This window comes from Athene noctua, chromosome 3 (genome assembly GCF_965140245.1).
Source record: "Athene noctua chromosome 3, bAthNoc1.hap1.1, whole genome shotgun sequence".
Lineage (NCBI taxonomy): Eukaryota > Metazoa > Chordata > Aves > Strigiformes > Strigidae > Athene > Athene noctua.
Genome location: NC_134039.1, coordinates 1,875,204 through 1,901,124, shown reverse-complemented (window position 1 = coordinate 1,901,124; position 25,921 = coordinate 1,875,204). Strand labels below are relative to the sequence as shown.

The 25,921-nt window shown below is 40.4% G+C and overlaps 1 protein-coding gene across 3 annotated transcripts in view; it reads right to left on the bottom strand.

Moving 5' to 3' along the window:
- LOC141958827 (proline-rich protein 5-like) overlaps nucleotides 1-25,921 on the bottom strand; it is a 213,013-nt gene that overhangs the window by 31,577 nt on the left and 155,515 nt on the right. For 2 of the 3 annotated variants that reach the window (XM_074901748.1, XM_074901747.1), the window contains 6 exons: nucleotides 23,867-24,004; nucleotides 13,527-13,614; nucleotides 10,604-10,735; nucleotides 7,535-7,621; nucleotides 3,808-3,906; nucleotides 2,559-2,669 (listed from right to left, as the gene is read on the bottom strand). In XM_074901748.1, coding sequence (XP_074757849.1) covers nucleotides 2,559-2,669; nucleotides 3,808-3,906; nucleotides 7,535-7,621; nucleotides 10,604-10,735; nucleotides 13,527-13,614; nucleotides 23,867-24,004 — 655 coding nt within the window. The remainder of the gene's footprint in view (nucleotides 1-2,558; nucleotides 2,670-3,807; nucleotides 3,907-7,534; nucleotides 7,622-10,603; nucleotides 10,736-13,526; nucleotides 13,615-23,866; nucleotides 24,005-25,921) is intronic. The other variant, XM_074901746.1, reaches the window with a different exon arrangement.

The window sequence follows — 25,921 nt, the reverse complement described above, 5'->3', positions numbered from 1 at the left end:
GAAGTACACAGCACTCATACTCTCATAAGCCTATACAAAATAAAACCAGAGTCTGCCTGTAGCTCTCTTCAGAAAAAGGGAAGAGCCTCACCCAGAAGAAGGTTTCAAACCTGTCTCTTCCCTAGACAGGCGGGAGGTCACTGCCATTTTGTCATTGCAGTTATAGAGATCATAAAGAGGAGAAAGAAATAGCAAAAGCAATTCATTCATCAAGATGAAAGTTGATACTTTTTTGGTTCAGATTTTAGAAACTCCAAACACATTTCCTCTCCTCCATTAACTTTACCCTTCTTCCCAAACACAGTATAAATGAATTCCTTTATTTCTCATTTAGAGTTGTTGGGGACTTGTTTATTTGTAATTTTTAAGTGGTGACGCCACACCGTCTCTTCTGCAAGAGGGAAGCTGGACAACATCCATTCTGGACACCTGGGTGCTGAGAACTGCCCCCACACACGGAGGGCATCCGTCCGTCAGCACCTTCAGCGCCAGCGCGGGAGCTCTCGGGGTAAAAATGATAGCAATGCCTTGCTTGGTGTTTCTGCACCCACAGATCTTCCACAGAAAAGCTCTTTATGAAGCAGCCACCCTTTTTATACTTGGGGAAAGCCACGGCATACAGCAAGGACAGGATTTGCTGGCTGTAATGCAGCCAGAAAGCAGGAATCACAGAACCATTCAGGTTGGAAAAGCCCCTCGGGATCATCGAGTCCAACCCTCAGCCCAACTCTACAAAGTTCTCCCCTACCCCACATCCCCCACAGCTCATCCCAACGGCCCTGAAACCCCCCCAGGGACGGGGACTGCCCCCTCCCTGGGCAGCCTCTTCCACTCTCCGACCACTCTTGCTGGGAAACATTTTCCCTCCTGCCCAGCCTGACCCTCCCCTGGGGCAGTTTCCAGCTGTTCCCTCTTGTCCTGTCCCTGATCCCCTGGGAGCAGAGCCCAGCCCCAGCCTCTCTGCAATGTCCTGTCAGGAGCTGCAGAGAGGGATGAGGGCTCCCCTCAGCCTCCTCCTCCTCACACTGAACACTCCCAGCTCCTGCCCTGCCTCCTCACAGGATTGATTCTCCAGCCCTTCCCCAGCCTCGTTGCCCTCCTCTGCCCTCGCTCCAGCCCCTCCAGATCTCTCTGGGATTGAGGTGCCCAAACCTGGACCCAACCCTCCAGGTGTGGCCTCACCAGTGCAGAGCACAGGGGGACTGTCACCTCCCTGCTCCTGCTGGCCACACTAGTTCTAACCCAAGCCAGGATGCCGTTGGCTTTCTTGGCCACCCGGGCACACTGCTGGCTCAGGAAGCGCAGCCACCACACCCTCCCCACGTGCAGCCCCGCAAAGACATTGTTTACTGCTCAGGCACAGTCAGAGAAATAAAATGTGACTAGCAGATGGTAAGAATGGCACACAACATGCTGTCTGATCGCATGAGCCTGCAAGAAGTTCAATAGAGCTGCTTGAGCAGCCAGGCTGGGCTGTGTCCCAGTGTGTCCCTCGTGCCTGCAGCAGCCACATAAAACATTGTCCTTCTTAATGATCCAGTGGTGCCCACCTAGAAGATCTTCTCTGAATTAGGGAAGCGAGTTAGCCATGTTTCAAGTGTTAGGTTGAACTCTAAAGAGCTATCATAAAAGTTAATGTCACAGTAGCTCTTACACAATAGATATTGATTGTACTAATTTCAGGCCTTCCAGAGAGGACTAATGCTTAACATTTAACCAAGGGAAGATTGTATTTTATATCTCATTTACAGCTGAATCATTAGAACCAGCAAAGTAGATTGGGGGTGGGAGGAGATTCGGCAAATGTCCACGTCTGAGACAGCTTAAATTGCCTTTGCTGAATGTGAACAATATTCTTCAGCTGGTTTTGAGAAGGATGCCACAGAAAGATGACAGAAATGACTGTGGGTAGGAAGCTAGAAGGCTTTGTGGGGTTTTTGGGTTGCTTTTTACCAAAACTGAATCTTGCAAGTACTGCTGCTATCCCATGCCTTGTGTAAAGTAAATCATTTTTTATACCCCAAACAGTGATCTATGTAAGCAGCTGTCAGGGCATTTCTGGAAGAGAGTCATTTTATTCATTTCATAAAACTCTGATCAGAACAATATGCAAGCAACAAAAAAACAATATATAAAGGCACAAGCATCCATTTTAGCATTACGCAGCCAGCCATTTTGGAGCCTGCAGCTTTGTTTTGGCTTTGCTATCCACCACCTAAATATCTCCAAAACACTTGCACACTGCCAGCCTCCACCAGCAACAGGTTAGCTCAGGGCTCTGTCGTATATTGGCAAATTTCTATCCACTGGAAGAAAAGTTGTGCAGTCACAGCAGCACTAACTACCACAAAGATACTGTGAATGGGAAGGTCAGGCAGGTCACTGGGACTGTGAGACCTGTCGTAAATTCATAAAACCTGTTGTTTAGCCTCCTGGTTTCGTGATTTTCAAAGAGAATGAGAAACTAAACATATAATAAACAAAATATTTGCAGACGTTCTGTCCAGTGAGTCTGCACATTACAGAAGGCTGCAGGGCACAGAAATCTCCTGGCTTACTATTGCAGGCTGACTCCAAACTGCTGCGTGGGTAAAGGTGGCCGTGGTGGAGGAACCTTAACCACAGGTGGAAGTTTTCCCTTCTGTCTCCCCCGAAGATTTTCATCGTGTCTGCAAAAATCAAGAAAACATTGACTTTGTGTGCACCATGGCAGACAGGCTATACATATGAACAGCTACTGGTGTTGCTCATGATGCTGATTCCCTCACAGTAGTGTATATGCTGTAGGTCTTACAGAACTTGCATTTAATTTAAGCATTAGGGAAATTTTTAAGTGTTATTTGTGGTAGAATAGTTAAGGAAAACACAGAAGAGCTCTTTTGCTTCAGCCAGTGGAGCACAGTAATAAATGTATCAAAAACCCAGGAACACACTGTAATTTAACAGCAAAATTCAAACCTATTTGCTACCCAAAATACAACTCCCCTTTCTTTGGCAACCATGCAATCTAATTTATAACCTCCGAGCTGTAAGGTATTTTCTGTTACTCCATATTTACACAAAAGGTGTGTAAAAACCCACCAGGCATCAATAACAGTCATAATCAAAGCTTCCAGGTACTTTCATTCATCAGTGACATAAAATCACTTCCTGTCAGTACATCAAAGCATTTCCATGTAAAGCGCCGTGTCGAAAAGACTGTTATTGATACTAATACTGGCACTTGACAATTCCAGCCCTATGCATTTCTTTTTCTTTTCCTCTCCTGCCCCCTCCCCGATACTCTTCCCTAACAGACACACACACACACAATATAAAAGTAATGGATCCACTAACAATAGATGTATCCATCAAGTTTAAAATCAATCAACACTTTGCTGACTGGGAAGGCTCTTAGCGAAAGGAAGACACTTAATCTGTTACAAAATGCAAGCAAAGAGGTCACAACTATGTTTTTGCCCATGAACATTACATCATACTCATAAGCAGTAATGATATATGGATTGGTGTTGATACCACTCACACAGAAACTGCAGTTATATTAAGAAAATGCTCCACAACTGAGATGGAGATGTTCCAAAATCTGTACAAAACTATACAGCTTTCTCTGGTCTAAACACCTGATGCACTTCAGCACATCTTTGATGGCAATGCAGCTTTTGGAATTAAATCCAACCAAGCACAAAGAGCTAAATTAGACTTTTAATCACTGACAAAATAGAATTAGATTCTGTTTGGAATACAGTGATCAGGATGCAACTCTACCCAAGAAGAGGTGAGACAACATATTTTAAACCTGACACGTACCGGATGACTTCTGGAGGGACATTTAGCTGGTCATATTTGAGATGCTCTCTCAGGTCACTTAAATAATTCAAGTAGGTGATTTTTTTCCCAAACTTATGGCTAAAAAAAAAAAAAAAAAAAATTTACACAAAGAAGTGTAAAAATCAGCATGGGAAGAACATTTACGAAGGGTTTAGTTTCTATTACAAAAATGTAAGTGCTGATGCAACTCAAAATTAGACTGTAATTGAAGCAGCAGGAGACATAAGATGTATTTCATTTCATATGATCAAACATATACAGTGCATGCCTGAGAGTCTGATTTGAATAAAAATAACTGACTTCCATCTGAATGTTTTCTGATTTGCATAGATATGAAAAACACTGCTTTAAAAACCACTGAAAAACAGGTTTCACACAGCATTAGAAAGCTCACTAAAAGAACTGTTAATTTTGGAGAAAATGTTACACAGCCAAGAGAACATGTTTGCATTATTTAGGTATTCCTCCCCGCCAAAAGACAAACTAATGGGGCTGCAGACACGAACGATAAAGTAGTAAGCCACAGAGAAGATGTGCAAAGTGTGGACAGTGCATACCCTTGGAGTGTTGGGCTATCGACTTTATCTCTTTTGAAAAGGGCTGGATAGCTTCTAGGAAACATCCTGCATAATAAGGTTTTTCTGTGAATTGTACAAAACACGCTTCCAAATTTGAAGCACCGAGTGTCACTAGTTAGGTCTTGAGTTTCAGACAGAATACACTACTTTTGCAGGCTGAGGTGTTCCAACCAGGTGCAGCACCATTTTCATGGGGAAAAATATGAAATTACAACACAAACCATCTGTCCTGTAAGGGAGTGTGCAGCAAAATAATGGGTGTGTATGATAAAAAGTGTTCTTTGCTGCAACTTACTTTGACAGTAAACTTGGAGAAGAATTCTCTCGCGTTAATGAATTTATCCCTGGCTTGTCAAATACACATACACACACTCCCTCTAGTGGGAGGTGGCACAAATACAAGTCACTTCAGTATTTTAGGAGCTTTTGATTGAAATGAGCTAAATTTTGTTAACGGGCAAGCGATTTTGGGACACTAACGGATACCGGTCTGTGCATGAACAACTTCAGAGCTCTTCAGTGTGTCTTTTACCCAAACCAGCCTCAACATCTTACCCAAGCCAAGGGCTAGCACAGAACCCTCCGTAACCAGCCACCTCTGGTGATACAGGACGTATTACAGAACACACAGTTTGCAATTCAGTTGTGGGCAATTAGGAATTATTGCTGTTCCTTAAAAATGTCACATCACCACCACTATCTAGATGTGTATTATTGTGATAACAGGTGGGTGGCTTCTGTTAGCTTACACACAGAATTGTGTTGCTCTCAGGGTTTTTTGCCGTTTGGAAAAAGACATTTGATGACAGATTACCTTCTTGCTCGTCTCTTTTGGGACTGGAAAGAAGATCAATCAACTTGTGGTGCTTGAGAAATTTCAAGTATTTACATTTTCTTAAATACTTTCAAATACGAGTATGCCACAATACTTACTACTTTTGCTCTCCACTCTAAATTCTGCCATTTGTCCAGTTCTTAGCAAACACACTGCTCATGTGAAAGTACTAAGGCCACGTACTAACAGATACCGAACGTACTAACAGACTTCTGAAAAATAAATACATGTTTCTTGATAATGAAATTTATTTTACATCTACTATTTTTATTGGAAACACTACCTACAAGTAAATCTGGGCTGTAATTCAGCAAAGCTAGGAGACAGAAAGTCCAGAGGATTTTTCTCCCTTCTTTTTGTTAACTTTGGTTTAATATTGACACTTACATAACAGCATGACCTGCTGAGATAAGATTATTCTAAACTGGAAGGAAAAGTACTGTGAGCAAATCTGAAATAGTACTATTGTAGTAAATTAACAATCTTAATAAGTTTTAGTCTTCAGTGAGAGTGTAATTTAGGCAAATTGTACATGGGCACGTCCACACTTCAATTTTAAAATTATATCCTTACATTTTCTCTTACTTGACAAACCCAAACTTGAGTCAACCCAAAGTACAAATGCACGTGAGCATTTGGCAGTTAAACTGTTTTAAGGAGTAAAGAGGTTTTGTTCCTAGTTTCAGCTAATTCCTGCCTCCTGGCTTACAGATCTTTTCAGAGTTTACTCATACTTTTAATTATTTTGTCAGTCCCAGCATACAAATAGCTTTGTCTCTGTCGGTCACATATTTTAACTAAATTAGGCTCCCAGCAAGTATCCAGGTAGTAAAAGCAGAGCACAAACAGGACAGCCAATCCGGATGACAGCAGGGTGTTCAGAAGGTTAAGATGATGATGCATCTAAAGTGACAAGCCCTGGTTTGAATTTTCTGTGCTAGCTGTGAATGCTTCAGTTTATCAGGATCACGCACTTTCACATTCAGAGTACACAAGGATTTAACTGCCAGTGTATCATACTGCCCAAGAAGAAAAACATTCACCTTATTTACACAGACCCTGTAAGATCCAGGGAAAATGAGTATTTTTGAACAGGTACCTGCAAACTTTTTTTTTTAACTAAGAATTAGCAGCCAGTTATTACTGTAAGTCAAATAGCACGGCTGGTCCACAGGTTCAGACTGAAAGCTGTCGGTGTCCCAAAACCGCCTGCCTGGAGCTATTCCAAGGAGCTTTCAGCTGCCTCTGAGAAAAAAGTTGGTTTCACCTTAAGTGTTGTAACGTCCATTGAGAGGTTTTCTGGTTTTACTGTTACCTTCCTTTGTCACACTGTTGGTCTATGTACCGGATCTCTGGCATTTACTTTACTTAAAATAAAGAACTATAGTTAGTCTTCTTGTTTCGAGAACAGCATATTCTGGAATGATTTTTAGATGGAAATACTTTTTTTATTTTCTCATGCTTCTTACATGTTCTGATCTGCCTAAAAGTTAAACTCCCCCTTTCAGATTAATTAGCATGCTACCAATCAGAAATTGGATCAAACGCACGTTACTGAAATGGGGATTTTTAGGTATAGCTTCTCAAGATAAACTTTTCATCCTCCAGCCCCAAGGACATTCATACTATAATCTGCAACATGTTAGAATTACTTTGAAAGTGGCAGAAGTTCAGGAGCAGAAACTAAGCCAGCCCAACCATCCTAGCACTTAGCAATCTCTGCCCATTGTTGCCGGTTCTTTGTAGACAGCATCAATTTTAAACCATGCAAAGGAAAAGAATGCACCAGTAGAATACATCCACCTTCACCGTTATACCCTCCATCTCAAATTCTTATGGGCACTTCAGGGCTTATCCATTAACTTTGAACACAGGAGTGGTGTGGTTCCTATTCATGCAGCACTTGAGATCAGACCCAAGGTTAACCATTCGTTACCCGCTTTACCGTAGCACTCCTAACTCCAGTCACAGACCCAGTTCTATTGTGCTAAGTGCTGTCAAATGGGACAAAAAAGTCATTCATGCTCCACAGAATAACTGTTTTAAAGTGATATTTACCTTAACACACCAGTAAAACTACTATGAATTGAGCCTCCCTTTTCTTAGAAAGAACTCTACCCTATTATTCACACCCAGGCTTAAGCTCACCTTACTCATTAGTTCAAGACAATTTAAATGGGTATTGTGCTGCTACCCGACATATTTTACCTCAAGCCTTTTTAAAAGCAAATTATTAGAGATCAAACCATCCTTAAACTAAACAGAAAAATGTGTTGAATAAACTGCCAAGTACCTTATAAGAGGTTTAAAGATATTCCACAGAATTTTTATGAAGTTGGTTGGATGTACAACATAGAGTGCTTTAAGGTTTTTCTTATACCTAGGAAAAGAAAATGAAATTGTTATAAGACTGTTGAATATCACAGACGGTAGAACTGAATAGCTACAGCTAAATGGAAGGTATTATTACAGGAACATTATACAGCATTCTTTTCAAATACATTAAAAAGACCTAATTCAGAAGAAATAGAATGTAAAATGAAAAAAAACCCACCCCGTTTAAAAAAATGGTCAGTTTTGACGATACAATAGTAGGCCAAGATAACACTATTACATTCCTAACCAATGTCTACTCTCTCACAGATTTAATATCAGGGGGACAGAAGGGAAATTAGGCAACTTGAAAAAAATATTGAGAAGAGAAAGAAGAGCCTATAAAAAAATCTGTGATATAAAAAATTACTTTCCTTCATCTCCCTTTATTTTCTGCTTACCGGAGTTTCACATTGGAGAAGATTTCTAAATTTTCAGAGATAAAATTTATACTTAATCTTTTATTTTTACCATTACTTTTATCTTTTTTTGCTAGTAATTACTAAAGGTGAAGCCAACTGCATGCTGGTTTAGATTGGGTGGTCCCTTTTGTATGAAGGAAAAGTCTCTCTCCATTACGGCTTTGCTTGATTCTACAGTGTCCTATCATGATACATAAATTGTAGATTCTAGTAGGTTGAAACTGAAACGGAAACCAGGCTGCACAAAAAGACTCTGCTCTTATTCAACGTTATTGCAAAATGAAATTGAGGAATGCATAATGAGATGTTCTGCTTTTAGATATTAATTGTTGCTTATTGCTCTGCCAAGTTTGCTTGCCAGTAGGGAGTGCCCCTCCCAAGTGTTCACTACTCATGATTACAAAACAATGACTGTGGAAAAAAAATTATCGTGAACTCCTAAGAAAACCCTTCCTGTAGCAAGTTATGGTATAGAGGGGGAAAAGGGACCAACTCAGCAATTACAACAGTTTTCCTTTTTGGGTTTGAACTGGGCCCAGACATCTCTGAAATCAAAAGAGATTTTTACAAAGCCACTACCATACACAAACTATCCCTGTGCAATTGGCACGACTGTGGATAAGAACCCAAAATCAACAATTAAAAATAACAAGCAAAACACCAGAGTTGCTTTACTGAAGTTTCCATTTTAAGTTTCTTTTGTACCTTGAAGCAATGGGCATAAGCCGTTGCTTCTGTGGAACTTTACGTACTTCATAGTTTCCTAGATTAAAATCAAAAAACTTTACCGAGCCTCTGCTCTAAACCTTCAAAGCAAGAACTATTCTATTTAAACTATTGTCACTGAACATTTGCTTCCACGCTGCTAGCTAATTATTACTGCCCTTTGTACACCCCATCCTCCCTTCTTTTGACCCCAAAACACACACACAGAAGTCTGAAAGGTGCTATTTTTGGTTTGGTTTTTTTTTCCTCTGGCTAGTACAGACAAACATGGATGTCGGGCGGTGAGCATGGCTTTGAGCTTCTCAATGACAGTATGCTAAGAAGTTCCAACTGTGAGTAAAATGGGTGTAGAGTTTTGCTCAGCTTCTCCGTTCCTCTTTGGTTCTCCTGCTTTCTGGGTCACGGTGGGGGAACGGAGAGAACAGATTTTGGCATAAATGAGAGTCACACTGTGCACTAGTAGGTATGGCAAAAGGCAACAAAAGATACTGCCCTTGTACTGCCTCTCCCCACACAGCAACTGTAAATTTGGCTTGGGATCATTCCAGAAGGAAAAATAGCATGATGCTTTATTTTCAGGAATCGCCAGTGTGCAGCAAAACCCGTATCGTAGTCCAAATCTCTCACCAAAGACAAATTACAAGAGATCCTTTGCCTTTCTTCTCCCTTACCCAGTCCCAGAAGCCACAGACACATGGTACTAACCATACTGGAAAGCTACTAGCAAAAATAAGCTTTTTTGGTCTGTTGCTGAGTGGAGGACGTAGAGGCTTCAGCAGACAGCTCCACACTGCTGCTCTGATGGCTGCTATGCACAACCTCATCTTCTTGCTTAATGGGTTTGAGAGTGGAATTCAGGAGGTTACTGGGTGAGATTCAAGAGTCTGAGCTCCGGCACTAGATGGCCAAAAGGCGCTGTGCACATCACCACTTCAATTTTAAAGCAGGGTTGGGTATTTCACTGGGACTGCTCCCAGTCTAACACCCAATAATCCTCTTGGCAGCATCTTTTTTTGAGATTTGCTTCTTGTTCCAGCTCCCAAATTTGAAAAAAATCAGGCATGTATGATCCATTCCCCCCCAACATACACTCTCACTTCCAGGAAAGAGCAGTATTTTTGCTTTCAGTCATGCTGCCCTCTCAACACCAAGTTACAAACGAGTAACAACTGGCAAACAAGCAAAGACTGACTGACTTCAATAGGCAATTTCTGCTTCATTGGTAAGCGTGCACTTCTAGAGTATAACCACCAGAATTTTAGTTTCCACTATTAAAATGCTATTTATCCAGGAGCTTTGGCCTCGACTACACCCAAACCAACTAAAACGTGAAGTCATGAGCTGTGGCCAGTGTTATTCCAAACACCAGGCATACCCAAGCACAGTGGTTCCTGCAGGGCTTTATGTATGAGAACCAACAAACGCTGCAAGGCCTGCAAGATACAGAATGTTAAAAACTAATCTTCCCTTTTTTTGGACACAACCTAGGCTTGGGATGATCAAAAAATCAAACACAACTGTGATACAACCAAGAACAATGACCAACAAGGTATCACAGCTGTCTCGTTAAATAGGGCACAGAAAAGGGCACGGCTCTTGGGTTTGTTGCCAAAGATTTTTATACCTTTGGACAACCACTGCAGCACCCCGGCCATTCCTCAGTGCTGCCCAGACACTTCCCAGAGAACCAACACCATTATCCACTATCATCATAAGAATGTGCAGTGCCAAAATGAACTCAGCCAGCCCTGGGTGGATCAGGAAAGATCCGCTTCCTTCACGGAGGTCAGTTCCAGACATCACACAATCGACAAAGTAAACCAAATATTTTGGAGACATACTTCCTGTCAAATTCTTTGTAGGCTGTTTGTAACCATTTCAGAGATGGTTTGTTCACACTCTTCAGGCCATAGTGAAAGTAGACAACCGTATAATCATTCTCTACATACTGGTCCAAAGTATACTTTAAGTACCTGAGGAGAAAGATAACATTTTAGTTTTAAGACAGTTTACTGGATGAGATTTTTAAAGCAGTAACTGAGAAAGAAAATGTGCTATTTTTACACAGAACGCCAGCGACTGCAAATTCACGTTTGCTTCAGTGTATTTATTTAACAAGTTCAACTTGCTCTAGTGACAGTTGCCAATAATTCCACATCACTGCAAAGCCTGAAATTTGAAAGACCGTATTTAGTTACAAAAACTATGGTAAGCATGAATCGCTAAAAGATGAAGACAGTATGGGACTGTGCTTTCCAAGAAATTGTTAAAAAGATGCATTTTAACTGACAGCGACTTTTATTTTGCTTTCTTCTGGGTTTTGGTTTGTTTGGTTTTGTGGGTTTTTTTTTAAATTCCTTCCTTCTAGCCAAGCAAACAATGTCATTTTGACTTTTCAAAATAATAAAGAATAAATATTGGGTTTTCCTCTTAATTTAAAACTTTTTAAATTTTTGAAAAATCCATTAGCCCGAATTACTGCCAATTGCAACCTGTTACTGTAAACCCTCTTCTTGAACATATTTGCCTTTCCCTTGTTTGTACTGGGAGGATGGCATTCATAGATCATTTCCCTTAAAACTAATTTAAAGAACTACACTACTTATCCCATCTTGAAATAATACTGCACGTTTTATAAGCAGATTTCTGGGTGTTCATTCTTTTATGGTATAGTTTACGATGCTCTTCTCTTCCCTTTCTCCTACAGCTGAGATCACTGCATGGCCTATTACACAGCTCAATGATTCAAATAAAGCAGTGATGGAAGAGTACAATCTGGCCTCATGTCTTGCTGTGTCAGATTTCAACTTTCTCATGTCATTCTCAATGCTACCTTATTATTCTGCAGCCGAGCCCCAGCTATTGCTCTTAATTGTATGTAAGCAATTGTCATCCAATGGAAAATAGATAGTTCCATGTGCCATTTATTAGGCTGTGGCTATCTGCAAGTATCAAGGCCACTTTGACTACCCACCTTTGCATGGAAAAGCCCCCAACTTCACTCTTACACTCTGCTCCTGCAGTCCCATTTATCTGCTATTCCCTCAGCATACTGTCAGTCTCAGGACAAGGACTGCCACTGCAATTAATATCATGCTGTTTTGATCCCCGACCTACGTGTTCATGGCAATTTCATGGAAAAAGTAGTAGCAACAGTCATTCAAGACTTTTCTAAAAAGAGTCTGAAATGAAAATATATTGAAACAGATATTCTTACATACCGAGTGCATCGTGTTTTATTTTACAGCATGTAAATTCCTTGGCACATTGCATCCAGAAAGCCTTTACCTCTAAAAATCACTGAGAGAGTTTTGTGGGCATAAAACAACCAGTATTTCTGCACAGTCAACTACCTGTTCTAAGGCTGTAACAGAGTTGGGGGGACATTACAAAAGCTTTACCAAATCAATTCTTTAAGTGATTTCATCCCAAAATACCTACCAATCTGAGCCTACTCTGCAGCTTTTCCTCAGAATTCAACATTTCAAACTATTCAAAAGCAGACCACTTGATAGTTACATTGCTAGCTTCACATTCAGACGCCTGCCTTCAGTTCTTCCTTAGCACAGACTTTCCAAGTGAATTTGGTGTTGTCTCAGATACAGGAAAAAAGAGTCTAAGGGCTGGAAACCTTGGTTTCATCAAGGCGGCTCCTCACAGAACTGAGGAAGGTTCTTAGATCTGGTGGCAACGTGGTTTGTCACAATCCTTTCTTTGGCATTTCCTATTAATCCTTGCAGGTAGCAACTCTAGGTGAGAAGCTGACTGGTGTGGCTCTTCCTCCTAGGTGCTAACGCTCCCTCTGTGCTACACAGGAAGCTTTGGCTTAAGGCTGTGGAAATAACCTAGCTGTGAAATGGAATTTCATAGAAATGAAGCAACGTGGTGTCAAACACACTTCTTAAATAACCTGTCTTCTAATCCCTCTCTGTTTCTGAAAAGTTGAGATAACAGCACTTGTGTCCTTTCCGATGGTGGTGGGTACTGACGGTTGAAAGGTGCTCAAACATTTTGGCAGTGGAGGCTGTACAAGAACTCCAAATAGGTTTAAAACGCTTAATAAGGGCAGGACTCCCACGGCAGAACACATCTCCTTGTAGCGACAAACTACAAGGCAGAAAGACGTCCTGACACCTTGCTGCGGCAAATTTATAAAGAAGAATGTTATGATTTTACATGTTCACAACCTCTTTTAACACAAGACCCCAAACATTACAAAGTGAGATGCATGTAAAAATGTTAAGCATATTATACTCTACGCAACGCAGATACTTTTATAAAAGAGGAAGATCGTGAAGATGTAAATAACTAAACAACACCCTTGCTGAGTGATTTAGGAGGTAAGGTATAGCAAATTAAGGCAAACACTACTGTTCATGGGTACATACCTATAGAGCCCTAAAATACTAGAATTTCTCTTTCATTGGTCCCCATCATAAATTAAATTTTTAAAAAATGATCAGAACAAGTTAATTTCAGCACACAATGAATCATAAATTAAATTTTAGAAAAATGATCAAGACAAGTTAATTTCAGCACACAGTGAATTGCTGCTTCTAGTCAAGATTCCAGGTGAAGTATCTGGCAGTTTCATCCCCATCTCATTCACTTAGTATTAACAGTAGTAGGTCTTACATCCTTTATTCATTTCACTCCTTGCCTCCTGCTTCTCCTCTCTGAAAGCTCATTCACCTGGAAACAAGCTAACAGAAGTTCATGTATGAAATGCAAAGTAGTCCACACAGGAGACTGAGAGAAACTTACTCCAGCAATCTGGTGTGATTGAGCTGATGGGAGGGGGGCATACGGCAGCAACTGAAGGTAATCACCTTCCTTCCAGAATTGTCATCACCTGGTGAACAAAACAGTTAGTAAAGACAATGCTCATTTACTTATGCAATGGCACCTCAGGGATCTGAAGGAACAGGTTATATCTTCTGATATTTGGGGCTACCTCTACCTCCTGGCATTACTCAAGACTGTCAAATCACACGTTGCCTACAGAAAGCAATCTGGCCACCGCTGCAGTGGAATGAAGCGGCTGCTGGGCAGGTGATGAAGCTAAGCTGAGGCCCACTCGGAGGTGGATGGTGGTGCTCAGCTCCTGACAGGGACCACTTCAGTCCTCCTGCAGTATTCAGCCGTGGAAGGGAACAGCCCTGCTTTCCCTAGTAGTCTTGGAAGTGACCTGCTTTCAAACTGTTCATGCTTAATATTTCTGGAATTTATCACAATACTGCTCTGCCTACAAGCACTCTGGGCACCCGCTTTGTTTTTTTAACCACCGTACGCTTTCTTAGCTACTTTTTTCCAGAAGCACTGCTACATTCAGATCACATTTAAAACACAACAAGCAAGGCACACAAGCATGCTTTTCATAACCTGAAGATCCCTAAGCATCCACCCCTTAGTTCCTCTGGCAAAGCATATATTGATGCACCCAAGTTCAATTCCTCTTTGACTCAGGACAGCTTCACCCACACCGCCTGTATAGACAAGGTCGGTGTTCATGCCATGCCCACCCCACACCCAACTTCCATCTGGAAAGCCAGGCACGGGGCTTAAGTCACGCTCGTACTGAAGGTAACTCAGCACTGAAGCCTGTGAGGTGTGAAGACTTCAACTTGTATCCACATGAAAGATATCACTGCTTTTAAAGCAATACGGAAACACCCCAGATGAAGGTTTAGACTGAATTCATATTTGAGACATTTTTTGTCTAATTTCAGTGTTCAAACTAAATGATATTTAATATTTGTTTTTAATACAGCTAAAACATCAAAGTTTGGCTTCGATATCAGTAGGAATACAATAAAGTTAAGAACTGGGGGGGTTTAGATATTCTTTATCATTCTGTTGTTCTCATTTTACCCCTAATTAAGTAAATCGCTGTAGTGAATAAACAAATTTTTTTTAAAAAGTAGTAAAATGGGGGAAGTTAAATCGGTAATGAGTCACTGAACGAATAAAATCATATGAGCATTTCTATGAAAATTGGGCAGAACACCTTCGGACCACTACTTAAGCTGTTCTAATTTGCATTACTGATGTTGGTTCAAATTACTTGATCTGAATAAACAGAACACTTCCCAGCTTTGAAAACACACATTTTCCATGACAACTCACTGCTGATAGCAATATGCCTCCCTTCACTCAACTCAGGAAGAGGTGGCTGTCCTCACCTGACAGATTCCACAGAAAGGAAAAAAACTTCTGTATTTGCGTTGTCCAGTTCCTACCTAGTTGTGCTCAACGGTACTTACAGAGGCCACGATGGGACCGCATCTAGTTAAATCCATTCCAGTTTAGGTGCAGAAGGAGAAGCGGTGAGATTATGCTTAATGACTTTTCCTGTATGAACACAGGCTGGGAGATACCTGTATTATCAACTCCAAGCCTGCATTAATCACCAGAAACTACACCACATAATCCTTCCACTGATTTGTGGAGCTCCATCTTAAAAAGCAGTTGGTTTTTTGAGTTTCTTGTTCCTCCGGCTCACTGCTTTGAGAACAAGCAACCCGCTTTCTCAATTCCAGCCTAAAAGTCACAGTAAGTTTGTCCCGATTTGTTTGTGTGACAATGACATCACTCAGCTGAAGCAGCACTTCTCCTTCAGTACTATTTACCATCCTGAAGGACTCTCTAGACAACAATCACATCCCCTCCCAGCCGGTATTTTACCGCTTGTAAACAAGTTAGATCTTCCATCTCTTCCCCAACCTAGCTATTCTCTACCCTACCCCAATCTGAATGCATCTTTCCTAAACACAGCTGGGTAAGATAGATAATATCTAAATTGCAGATAAACATGACAGGCAGGACTTAAAAATATTTCTGTCTTTACAGAAAAACAAGATGAAGTATTAATGTAGTTGGACAGCTATAGCTGGGTTACCTCTGATGGCCACCCCACTCTTATTTCACAGAAGATCACTTCTGTCTTTTTTTATTTATACAACTAAAGAACTTTTTGCTATTTGCTTTAACGATCTATCTCAGCTTGACTTTTGGCAAATACTTCAGTCCTGTAGCTCTGACTTCCAAATCACATCTTTCTCTGCTGGCTGGTTCCTTCTTCCAGTTCCTTTTTTGGCTGACCGCTTATTTTTATTACATTTCTCAAAGGTGTTTTTTCATTCCACAAGGCCTGGTGCCTCTTCCCACATTAAAAATAAATTCTGCCTCGTGTTAAACAAGGTGCTTGTGCACCACTAAAGGAAGAGCAGGCACAATAAAACAATGTACTCAGGTACGTCTGCAGATTGTTCTTTAACAGATCATGATTTTAATTCCTGAAGTTATTTTTAAGTGTCTTATTTGATATTCTCAGAGTACTTATAAAGGCATTATAATGTGACATGCATTCATATGAATGTTGTTCTAAAATTAAATTAAAACATTAATAAAAGATTGTTCTCTAAATCATGACTTGTTTGTGAAAAAATAGCTGTGCTACAGTGCACTGTAGGATGTTTTATTTGTTAGAGACAATCACTTTTATGAGCAAAATAAATCCAAGAAAGGTTTCCAGTCAAATTACTAAATGAGTCACTAATTGTTACTGTTGGTCACATTCAACTGCTTGAATTAAAAGGCGGAAAAAAAAAATCCCCAGCTTTATGAAAGACTGCAGATACACTTAGAACATAAAACACACATAATTGCTTGGTTTCAATAATGAAATTTTCTCAACTGAGGTAGAGAAACGTTTTCAAAATCAGCAGCAGAGCAGAGCACCTTGTTCTCCCACCCCGCAGTGCCACACAGGCAACAACCACACACCAGAAAAGGCGACCGGTAACCTCAACTCCATTAAAAACTAAATACAGCAGTGCCAGCTTCCCATTAGCGACGACAGCTAATGAAAGGGAAGAGGCTGCTCGCTCTTCAGAGGCATCCATCATGTTTTGAACAACATCGACTTTTAACGTGGCACATGAAGTGCTGGTGAAAAGAGAAGCAGCTTTCCTTGCCCCCTACCAGAAGGGCTGTGACCGAGCACCCTGGGAAATTCCCGTGGCATTTTCTACAGCATTTGCTTTTCAGTCCAACACAGTTTGAATCCCATGACATGAGGATATAATTGTTACCCAGACACGTGAAAGTGCAGTTTAAGGGTAAAGTGGGGAGGGATAGTCATCGGCACAGCCAAAGGAGAGTGTAATGGGAAACACACTGATTATAAAATCAGCACAGAGTGTATTGTTATCCCGCAAAACCCGTATTTCCCTACTACTCGGACTTAAACAGAAAGATGCCTCGTTTCCTACAGGGGACAAAGCAAAGAAGTAGTGAAGTATCAGCTTTCCTCCTTCATGTTTGGCTTTCAGGTCAAAAATTGAGCTTTGTTTTAACCTACTTTATTTCCTAGGCTAATGTCACCACACACTTCCAGCTGACAAGCTGTCCCACCCTCCCGGGAAAGCCTGCTCCTCCTGCACTGGTTTGGAGCTCCAGGAATTTCGAAGGCATTCCCAAAGACTGAGTGCTTGGGCACTCACACTCCTCCAGCCACCTGCCTACACTTTTTTTTAAAAGTCACTGGCTCAGAGTTTGCCCTGGTGCCCAAAAAGCTCTGACAGACTCCCCAGGCCCGCTGTCACCCAGGCATTCCCGGGCAGCCGCAGGATTATGGGCTGTGCTGGCCCCGGAGCACGGTGACACCAGCCCCGTGAGTGCAGAGGGGTGTGGAGACCACGCTGGCCAGAATGAGATTTATGCCCTTTAAAATACAAGCTATCTGCTGGGGTTTTATTTGCCTGGATTTCAGTGAAACAGATATGAATAGTACATCGCTTTTGATAGCGAGCTTAGCAGTGGAAAAAACTTACAGTAAGACACAGGGAAGGGTAAGTGGGAAAAGGGATTGTTCTACTTTTTAATTAAGGATTTGGATGGCACAGCACTTTCTGACTGCTTCTTGAAAATGAAAAAAGTTTTTTTTCTACTGATATGGCTCATTCCAATTTGCAAATGAGATCTTTTGAATGCCGTAATTTTAGCACGACTTTTTAAGAGCTTTTGTTCTGAAGATACTAAACATTACTACTTTATAAGTGAAAAGTGAAATATCATTTTACTTCACTGAAGCTTGTCATTATCGCATTACAGCAAAGTGACATCCTAAAGGCAACAGAAGTTCTGCCACTGGTTTCAATGGGAGTAGAAGCAGGGTCAAAATCCAGGGGACTTGCCACAACAGTGAAAACACTTGCTCATGTATTTGTTTCTTTCACAGAATTTAAGCTTGAGAAAACGAGCCCAAACCTCAATTACACTGTGTTAAATGGCAAGACAAACTAGCTTTCAAGCCTCCTGCTGTCTACAACTCAGGGAAATACGGGGTCACAAAAATACCATCATGAAACTTCTGTGTTTTGCCTAGGCTGAGTAATGGACGGGAAATACAGCCACAAGTAATTCACCGTGGGCCTCTGCCCATCCACAGTGGCTAACTTCTTAACCAGTTAGGAAATACACAGCCCAGATAACACAGCTGAGCCTCAACATTAGCAGGAGAAGCTCACACCTTCGGCTGCAGACGCAGGAGTTGTCTTTCTCCTGGCATTGATCACCTCGGCTGATCACATTAAAATCCATGACAATGGCTATTAGCCAGCTTAAAGATGAAGTATTAAAATATCCACGGTGATGTTTATCCTTTGGGACAGAGATCGGATCCACCAAGGAAATACGGAGAATGACACCAGCTCTAAGTTCCAAGAGTATACTTGTTTTGATTTCACAAAATTCCCTTTTTTTTTGCATTCATTCCTCTGGAGTCTACTCGTGTCCACCAGTTTATTTAGAAATCAGCTTTCTGTGAGAGGACTGCACCTGCGCTGCACCTGGCTCATTCTGGAAAATGCTACAATTGCAATTAAAACCAAGTACATGCTCAGGTGTTTTTTTAAACAGGAATGCCTAGAAGTGAATTTTCAGGAGATTTCCTACATCAGGAACCTTGTTCATTCCCCTCAGAAAGCCAAGATTCCCCAAAGATTCCTCCATGAGCCATTTTTCTTTTAAATTATGTCTACGAAAAACACTTTGCCACAGCACATTTTCTTCAGATCAGCTGAAAGCAAAAGGATAGCTTGCTTTTTGATGTAATTAATTATTTACATTTCATCTGTGCTCCTTTTAAAGTATGCAAAATAAGTTGAAAGAAGGGTGAGTTAAAGCCATTCCTGAAGCTAACCTCTCTAATATCAATACAGCTCTATCTGGCTGACTCTCTGGACTAGAACAATGCTCTAATCATAAAAGGGGCACTGAAAATCAACCTGCTTTCAGTGATGCAAAACTAACTATGTTGATAACTCACAGAAAGCGTAGAAGAAAATTTAAGGAAAGCAAAGAAACAGCAGCACAGCCAAGCAGAAAGGGAATATAATTTACATTTACTTGATAAAGGGGAAACAGTGCCAGGATTTTCTTTTTAATAAGGCATATTCAGGTGTAGAATGACTTGTGGTATATTGTCAAGACTCCCAAACATACAGTTGAGTTCACGTGCACATTTGAATTGGGCACTTTGAGCCATCATTTATTTTAGCAAGCTCTACTAAATGAGGTTTAAAGCAGACCCATTATATTTTCTCAGATTCAACAAGAAAGCACATCCATATATTTTGATATAATTAACTCAGTTTTATCTTTAAAAAAAGACACTATAACTTACAGCCTGATGTTCAAAGCGAGGAATGCAGTAAAATAAGGATTTATTTCCTCTCACATCCTGAGAAGAAAATGGTTGAAGAAGCAAGAGGAGAAGTGGTGCAGAATTTGGAAAATCCAAGCTCAATCCCTGCATAAAGAATTTGAACCCATGTTTCTATCACTCAGGCAAGCTCCCTGTTCTCTAGAGCAGGAAACACTTTTCATTGAGATCAACCTTTATTTTGGAGCTGCTCTCACAGCAACTGAGAGGAAAACATGACAACACCCAGTTGGTTAGGATATGCTTTGTAAGTGCAAAGCTCTTGTGCTGCAAATAGGTTACGAACCAGGGCCCTCAGCTTCCTCCTTGAAAACTGCCGAAGGCTGAGGTCTCTTCAGCTGATTTGTTTTCCCCAAAAGGGTACCCATGAAATAATGTCAGAGGTACTGATTTCAGGAATACCCTTTTGGAAAAAACAAAACAAAACTAAACAAAAAAACACAAAGTAAATCTTCTAAGAGAAAAAAAAAAAAAAAAAAAGTCTTTAAACCCAGTTCTTTCCTGTGACACTGCGGTTTACAGACCACAGATCTGTTCCTGAAGGTATTGCAAGAAGTAGCAAAGCTGTCACTGAGATGGACTGAAAATTATTACAACTTGTGTCTTGGGCTTATTAGGTAATTCAGTACAATTTCTCCTTACATGTTACAAAAACTAAATTACAACTTTACCTTTCACAGTCTGATCTATGAAATACTATTCCAATGAGTATCTAACGCACTGGTTCAAAATCAGAAACGGGCGTGGGATCAACTGGATCTTAAAGAAAAATACGAACAGTCTCTACAAATACCCAGGCTGGATATGTGAAATCTTTAAATATAACTAGAAAAGCTGTAGGAGTCTCAGAAGGGAAATACAGATTTAAAACAATGATGGACTTCGATTCCATGAATAAGTTTTGTCTAACACGTAAGAGGATGTCACTGTCAGTTAATGAAAACACAAGCATCAGAGTCCTGCTAAATAAGGTCATGTTCAAAAAAAGATGCTGCAAAAAGTTGTCAGCAATCGTATCATAAAAGCAAACTATAGAAAATAAGGAAGCTTGATGCATCGTATGTACTTCTGTGTCCCTTCCTTTTTGCCACAAAGAAAAATGGTCTTGAGGTTTTTTTCTAGGCAACAGATTGAAATTTCTCCTTCAAAACAGAAATAAAAAGAACCATCATTGCAGCACTGTGCCATTTACATACGCTTAGAGTAGTCAGCTGCACATTGGTATTAGTGACATCAATCAGTCTGTAATTAATAAACAATTATTAAAGCTTACATCTTTTTAAAACGTCCCTTATTCTTATTCAATTAACTGTATTTTCACACTCTATGAATACAACTCGAAAAATCTCCTTTGCATATAGTCAAAGCTATTGTTATGGAAAGCAGGTACCAGTCATTTCAATTTGTGAGAAGCAAGATGGAATTTTAGGTTGTTTTTGTTTTTTTTTTAAATTAACTGTTGGAAACGAGATCACTAAGAGATGGATGAATTACTGCAAATATGTTCACCTCAATTTTTTTTCTTCGATCATTTCAAACAATACAGCTCATTGTCTTTCAGTCACAGAAGTAAAACTGAAGGAAAAGCTTTCAGAATTGCTTTAAAACAGCCATTCCAAACACTGAAATTATACTTTGTCCTATTCAAAGCCATTATTAATTATAAACTAGGTACAAATCATTTAAAAATTATGTGTTTCAAAAGGGAATGGCCTTTTCCAAGATGCAAAGGAGATCTGAAGAGCTCACCCTCTCCTCATTGAATCTAAGCCCAGAAATCACTCAAACCTGACTCCGCTGGGGACAGGAAAGTCTTGTTTTGTGGAGGTGAAGCACGTCCTTGGATCACAGTTCACCTTCCCCACGTTCTGCGGTCACACGCACACCCCTGCCTTCTCCTTTTCCCTGCCACAGTCACAGGTGCTCTGAGGTGCAGACTGCCTCCCGAGGCACAGTTCCTGGCTTCTGCCTGACATTTAAATTGTCCAGTAGGCTTGTTTTTAAAACTCCATGGCATATTTCTGGCTGAAATGGCAGCTAAAGTCAGTCTTTTCTGAGCTTAAACAATGGCTAGGAGACTTTCTTCCCTACAAAAGACTGCAGGATAAAACCATCAGAGATAATCCAACATTTCAGTCAAGATTCATCTTGTGATCACGTCCGTTTGCTCCAGTGAATTTAAACCAGGAGTATCCTTAATGTCTGGGCTTTATTCCACACAAACACTGATAAGGAGCAAGTCGTAGGATGAAACTATGGAAGCTACAGGTAGGTCTCTTCAAAATACGCCAAGGCTTTCGCTCTACTGAAGTGAAGCACATTCCCATCTCTAACACAGGAGTAAGGCATAAGCTGAAGCCAGGGGGACTGCTCGGGAAAGGGCAGGCTGGTTATCATTCTGCCCCCACCACATGTCCTCTGTTTCACCAGCAGTAAAGGCATGAATATTTTAAAGGAGCTGTTCCAGGATATTTCATCTTCTCATTTCAAAAATTTTCCCCTTTTTTGAGTCCCCCTACAATTTTAACTCTTCCAAGCCAAATGACAGAGCCCTTCTTGAGACTACGAAAGTTAAAGTTTTTGTTTGCCTTGGTAGTAAGTAAACTTTTATTTTTATTTTTTTTGTAAATCAGCAGGGAATGTCTTATGGGTCAGTCAAAGACAACTTAATCAGATTGCCAACTTGTTCCCTTTTCCCCCAGTCTAGAGTGTTGGAGAAAAGGAGCTTTGTCTAAGCACAGACTCATTGCCCAGCAGCATTGCCCACAGCTGCAGAAATCACAGTGGTTCTTCCAAGGACAATAAGCACACAAGGACCCTTCAGAATTAACACCAGCTAAAACAGACACACACCAAGTGCTTATGACTTCCAGGGCAGCTTTGGGTAAACGATGAATGAGGAGCAACAACACACATTTACTAAATAGTTGTGTATGATTACATTTGAAAGAGACAATACATGGCCCATCACAATTTGATGTTGAGTATACTAGCAGGAGAAAAAAAAAAAAAAAGTCTTGAAGATCTCTTTTAAAGTGCTATCATGTAGCGCTGCCTACTACAGCAGATGGAAGAGGTTCTTAGGTGGACAGTTATAGTGACTCTGGTGTCTCCAGTGTGTCTGTTAACACATCTATTTCACACTTTGTCAGTTTGATGTCGATGGTTTCATTAATAACTTTATATCTTGGCACTGCCCCCATCCCAAAGCTGGGGCTTAAGTGAGAAACATCCTAGTGGGTTAGCAGGTAGTAGCTTCTGAATCACGGGAATGGGAATCTGTTATTCCCTTGTTTATCTGTTTTTGAGTCTTATGTTGGGGGGGTTAGTTTTAAAGAGGGTAGAAAATATTATCCTGTGTATATCTAGCTTCAAGAAGAGAAGTTACTGTGGGTAAAATTCTCCTCCCACTATAAGTCTGAAGACAAATTGCCACAGATTTCACTGCCCTAGACAATCGTACTTCACCAGAGGACTGGTTTTGCTAAAGTTGATATTCACCTGGATAACATCCTATTCATGGCTCCAATTCAGGAAGGTACCCGAGTTTATAGTATTCCTGAAGAATCATAATCTAGGCTCAGTAAAGTATGCAGTACAAAAAATATGCACAATACAACACAATCTTAAGACTTCATTAGGATGAGCAGTGTTAAATACCACTATTTGTGTCTTATTGTACACACTTCTTTAGTTCAGGATTGTGATTATTAATACGATTTTAACAAGCACACTGATGCCAAAAATATACCAAAAGGAAAAAAAAAAATATGTAATGAATACTTTAAAGAGGTGTTTTTATGTCATAAATATACCTGCGTGTCTTATACATTGCCAGAATGTTTTAAAAATAAGTAACTGCCAACATTAAATGACTCAATATTTAGCTATGCTATGTACCCATAGCTCCTCTCCCTGTCACAACAGAGAGTCAGGTGATAAATGCAGTTAACATTTACTTCAGCAGTTTCCTTTCTGCCTTTTGTTAAGTTTTTATACAGCAACCCGTATCTCTTCAGTTGCACACCCCTTCCAGGGCAGACTAGAAAAATTATTATGTGTGTCTACACAACAATTCAGGTTATTCAGAAAACAAACCAGCTTATCACAAACAAAGTACAGATCTGTTACAGCCACAGTTAGGCCTCAGATTATAATATATTGCTATAGTTGTATTTTAAAGCAAGATTAAGCTCAAACATTTGGCTCGTAATTCATCTGCAGAAAAGCACCGAGTTCGCATATTACTATTCAGCTGCTTTTTAGGATGAAGGCTGAAAGCATCAACATTATTCCTATGCATCACCTTGAGGAGTACAGTGAGAAAAATGTGGTAAGGGATGTAGTAAGGTAAAAGCATAGCACCTTCCACACGTACCTGCTACCTGAATGATGCCATGTCTCGCAACATCATAGTAGGGGTGATTGATATTTAGCTCAGGATCTTCAAGTGGTGGAGGCATAAATGTTTCTTCCTGTTCTGACTGTGTATTTTCCACTTCATCTTTCTGCAGTTCTAAAGGAGCAAGCAAGAATGCTTAAGTGCTAATGAACAGAGAAAAATTTTTGCCTCCGATACATTACTGAAGGGCTGGATTTTAGCTCAGTGTAACAAAAACACAGGCCTTTGTCACCATTTGTTGCAGTTTCAAATCGATTCCTTGTTCTTCACCCTCCCTCACGTGTGGGGAAAGCAACCCTTCGGGATCTCAAAGGTACCTCCACACCCTCCTTAAGATTAATATCTACTGCGATGCTCACAAAAAACTCGACAATGCCTGGACAGCTGGCACGCTGTGACCTTGCTATTCATGGCTGCTGGTGTTGTCTCACCTACACTCCCACAATCTGCTTGTTGTATCCATCTCCAGCTTCTTGCCTTTTATTTCAGGGTTGCCCAAATGGAGAAGTCAAAGTTTCAGTACGTGAACACGTGTGTTGACAGCTACTCCCCAGTAACACCCCGTGTGAAGGCTCTCTGGGAGCCGACCCACCACTTAGCATACAGGTAGCAAATTGCAAACAAATCTCCATCTCACCTCCCCCAGAATCCACCGTTTCCTTGAAATCCTTAAACCTGTGGAATTTGCAATAGGCAAGGCAGCCAAGTGTCCACCCAGCGTGTAACTCCGGCTAGAGGCCAAGCAAAGGTGGAAAACTATGCTCAAAGCCCAGTAAAACCAATGGGAATCCTTCCCCCAACTTCAGTGGAATCTGGACTAGATCCTAGAATTCAAATCTGCTCGGCACTGAAATGACCACCACAAGGTCAATCGATCTTGTTCCAGGGTTTTCTGGGTTTGGTTTGGGTTTTTTTCCAAGTTTTTTTCCAAACGGTTGGAAGGTTCAAGAAGAGCTGATCCTAAGCACATATCCAAATGAACACAGATTCTGGGATAATTACTGTCACTAATGATTCTATGCTATTCAAATTAATGTTTTCTAGAAACTGACAGGAATAACATTGACACACTAACACACAAGTGGCTTAAGAGAAGAAAAGGCACACATAAAGAGAAAAATTAATGTCCTGATAAGGTGCAGCACCCCCTGCACACCATCCATCTCTTTTTATCATGCAAGTTATAATAAGGTAGAATTAACAGTTTTACCTATAACATTATTAGTGTCACTTTTAAAAGTGCTTCAAGAACATTTTGCCTCTTGATCATCTACATATTTCATACGCCCTGACCACCCCGCAAGACACACTAGGGCAGACTGAATATATTAAGTATTGATTTCCGCCAGATTTATGTGCCAGTAGCTAATAAGCGTTAGAGAAAAACTCTTACTAAATATTTCTGAATGCTTTCCACTCACAGTTTCTCAGTATCCTTCTGTCCTATAAACAGACACATGAAAGCTTTATTGTCTCATTTTTAACTTGATTTGTACCAAAAATGCATTTCATGAGGATGAAAAATGCTACTAGTGGCTGGGCTTCTCAAAGACAAAGAGGAGTCAGGAACACGTGTACTACTTTTACCTTACTTTATGTCTGAATTCACATTAAAGCCTCTTCAAAAAATAAATCAGCAGCCCCATGGCGGAAAAAAAAGATACGTCTTTAGAAATACATCGTTAGAGTCCTTTTCACACACAGAAAAAGTTTAAATTATTATCTCAAAAATGTGTATTTTTCTGCCCTTTAAAAGTGGATCACACATAAAAAGCTACACTAACCTTAACTGGAAAAATGCTATTTCGCAATAAAGGATATTTTTGTCCCAAAAGCTGGGAAGAATAATATAAACATAATGCAGTCCACGAATTTCACAATTTTTTTCCTTTTTTAAAATATTAGAAGTCATGTTAAAACTCAGAACAAGGAAAACACTATTTTGTTTATTGGTTTGTTGGGGTTTTTTTTCCACATCTGAGCACAGTAACCATCTCAATTAACAAAAAGTTTTAAAAGGGAGAGAGAAAA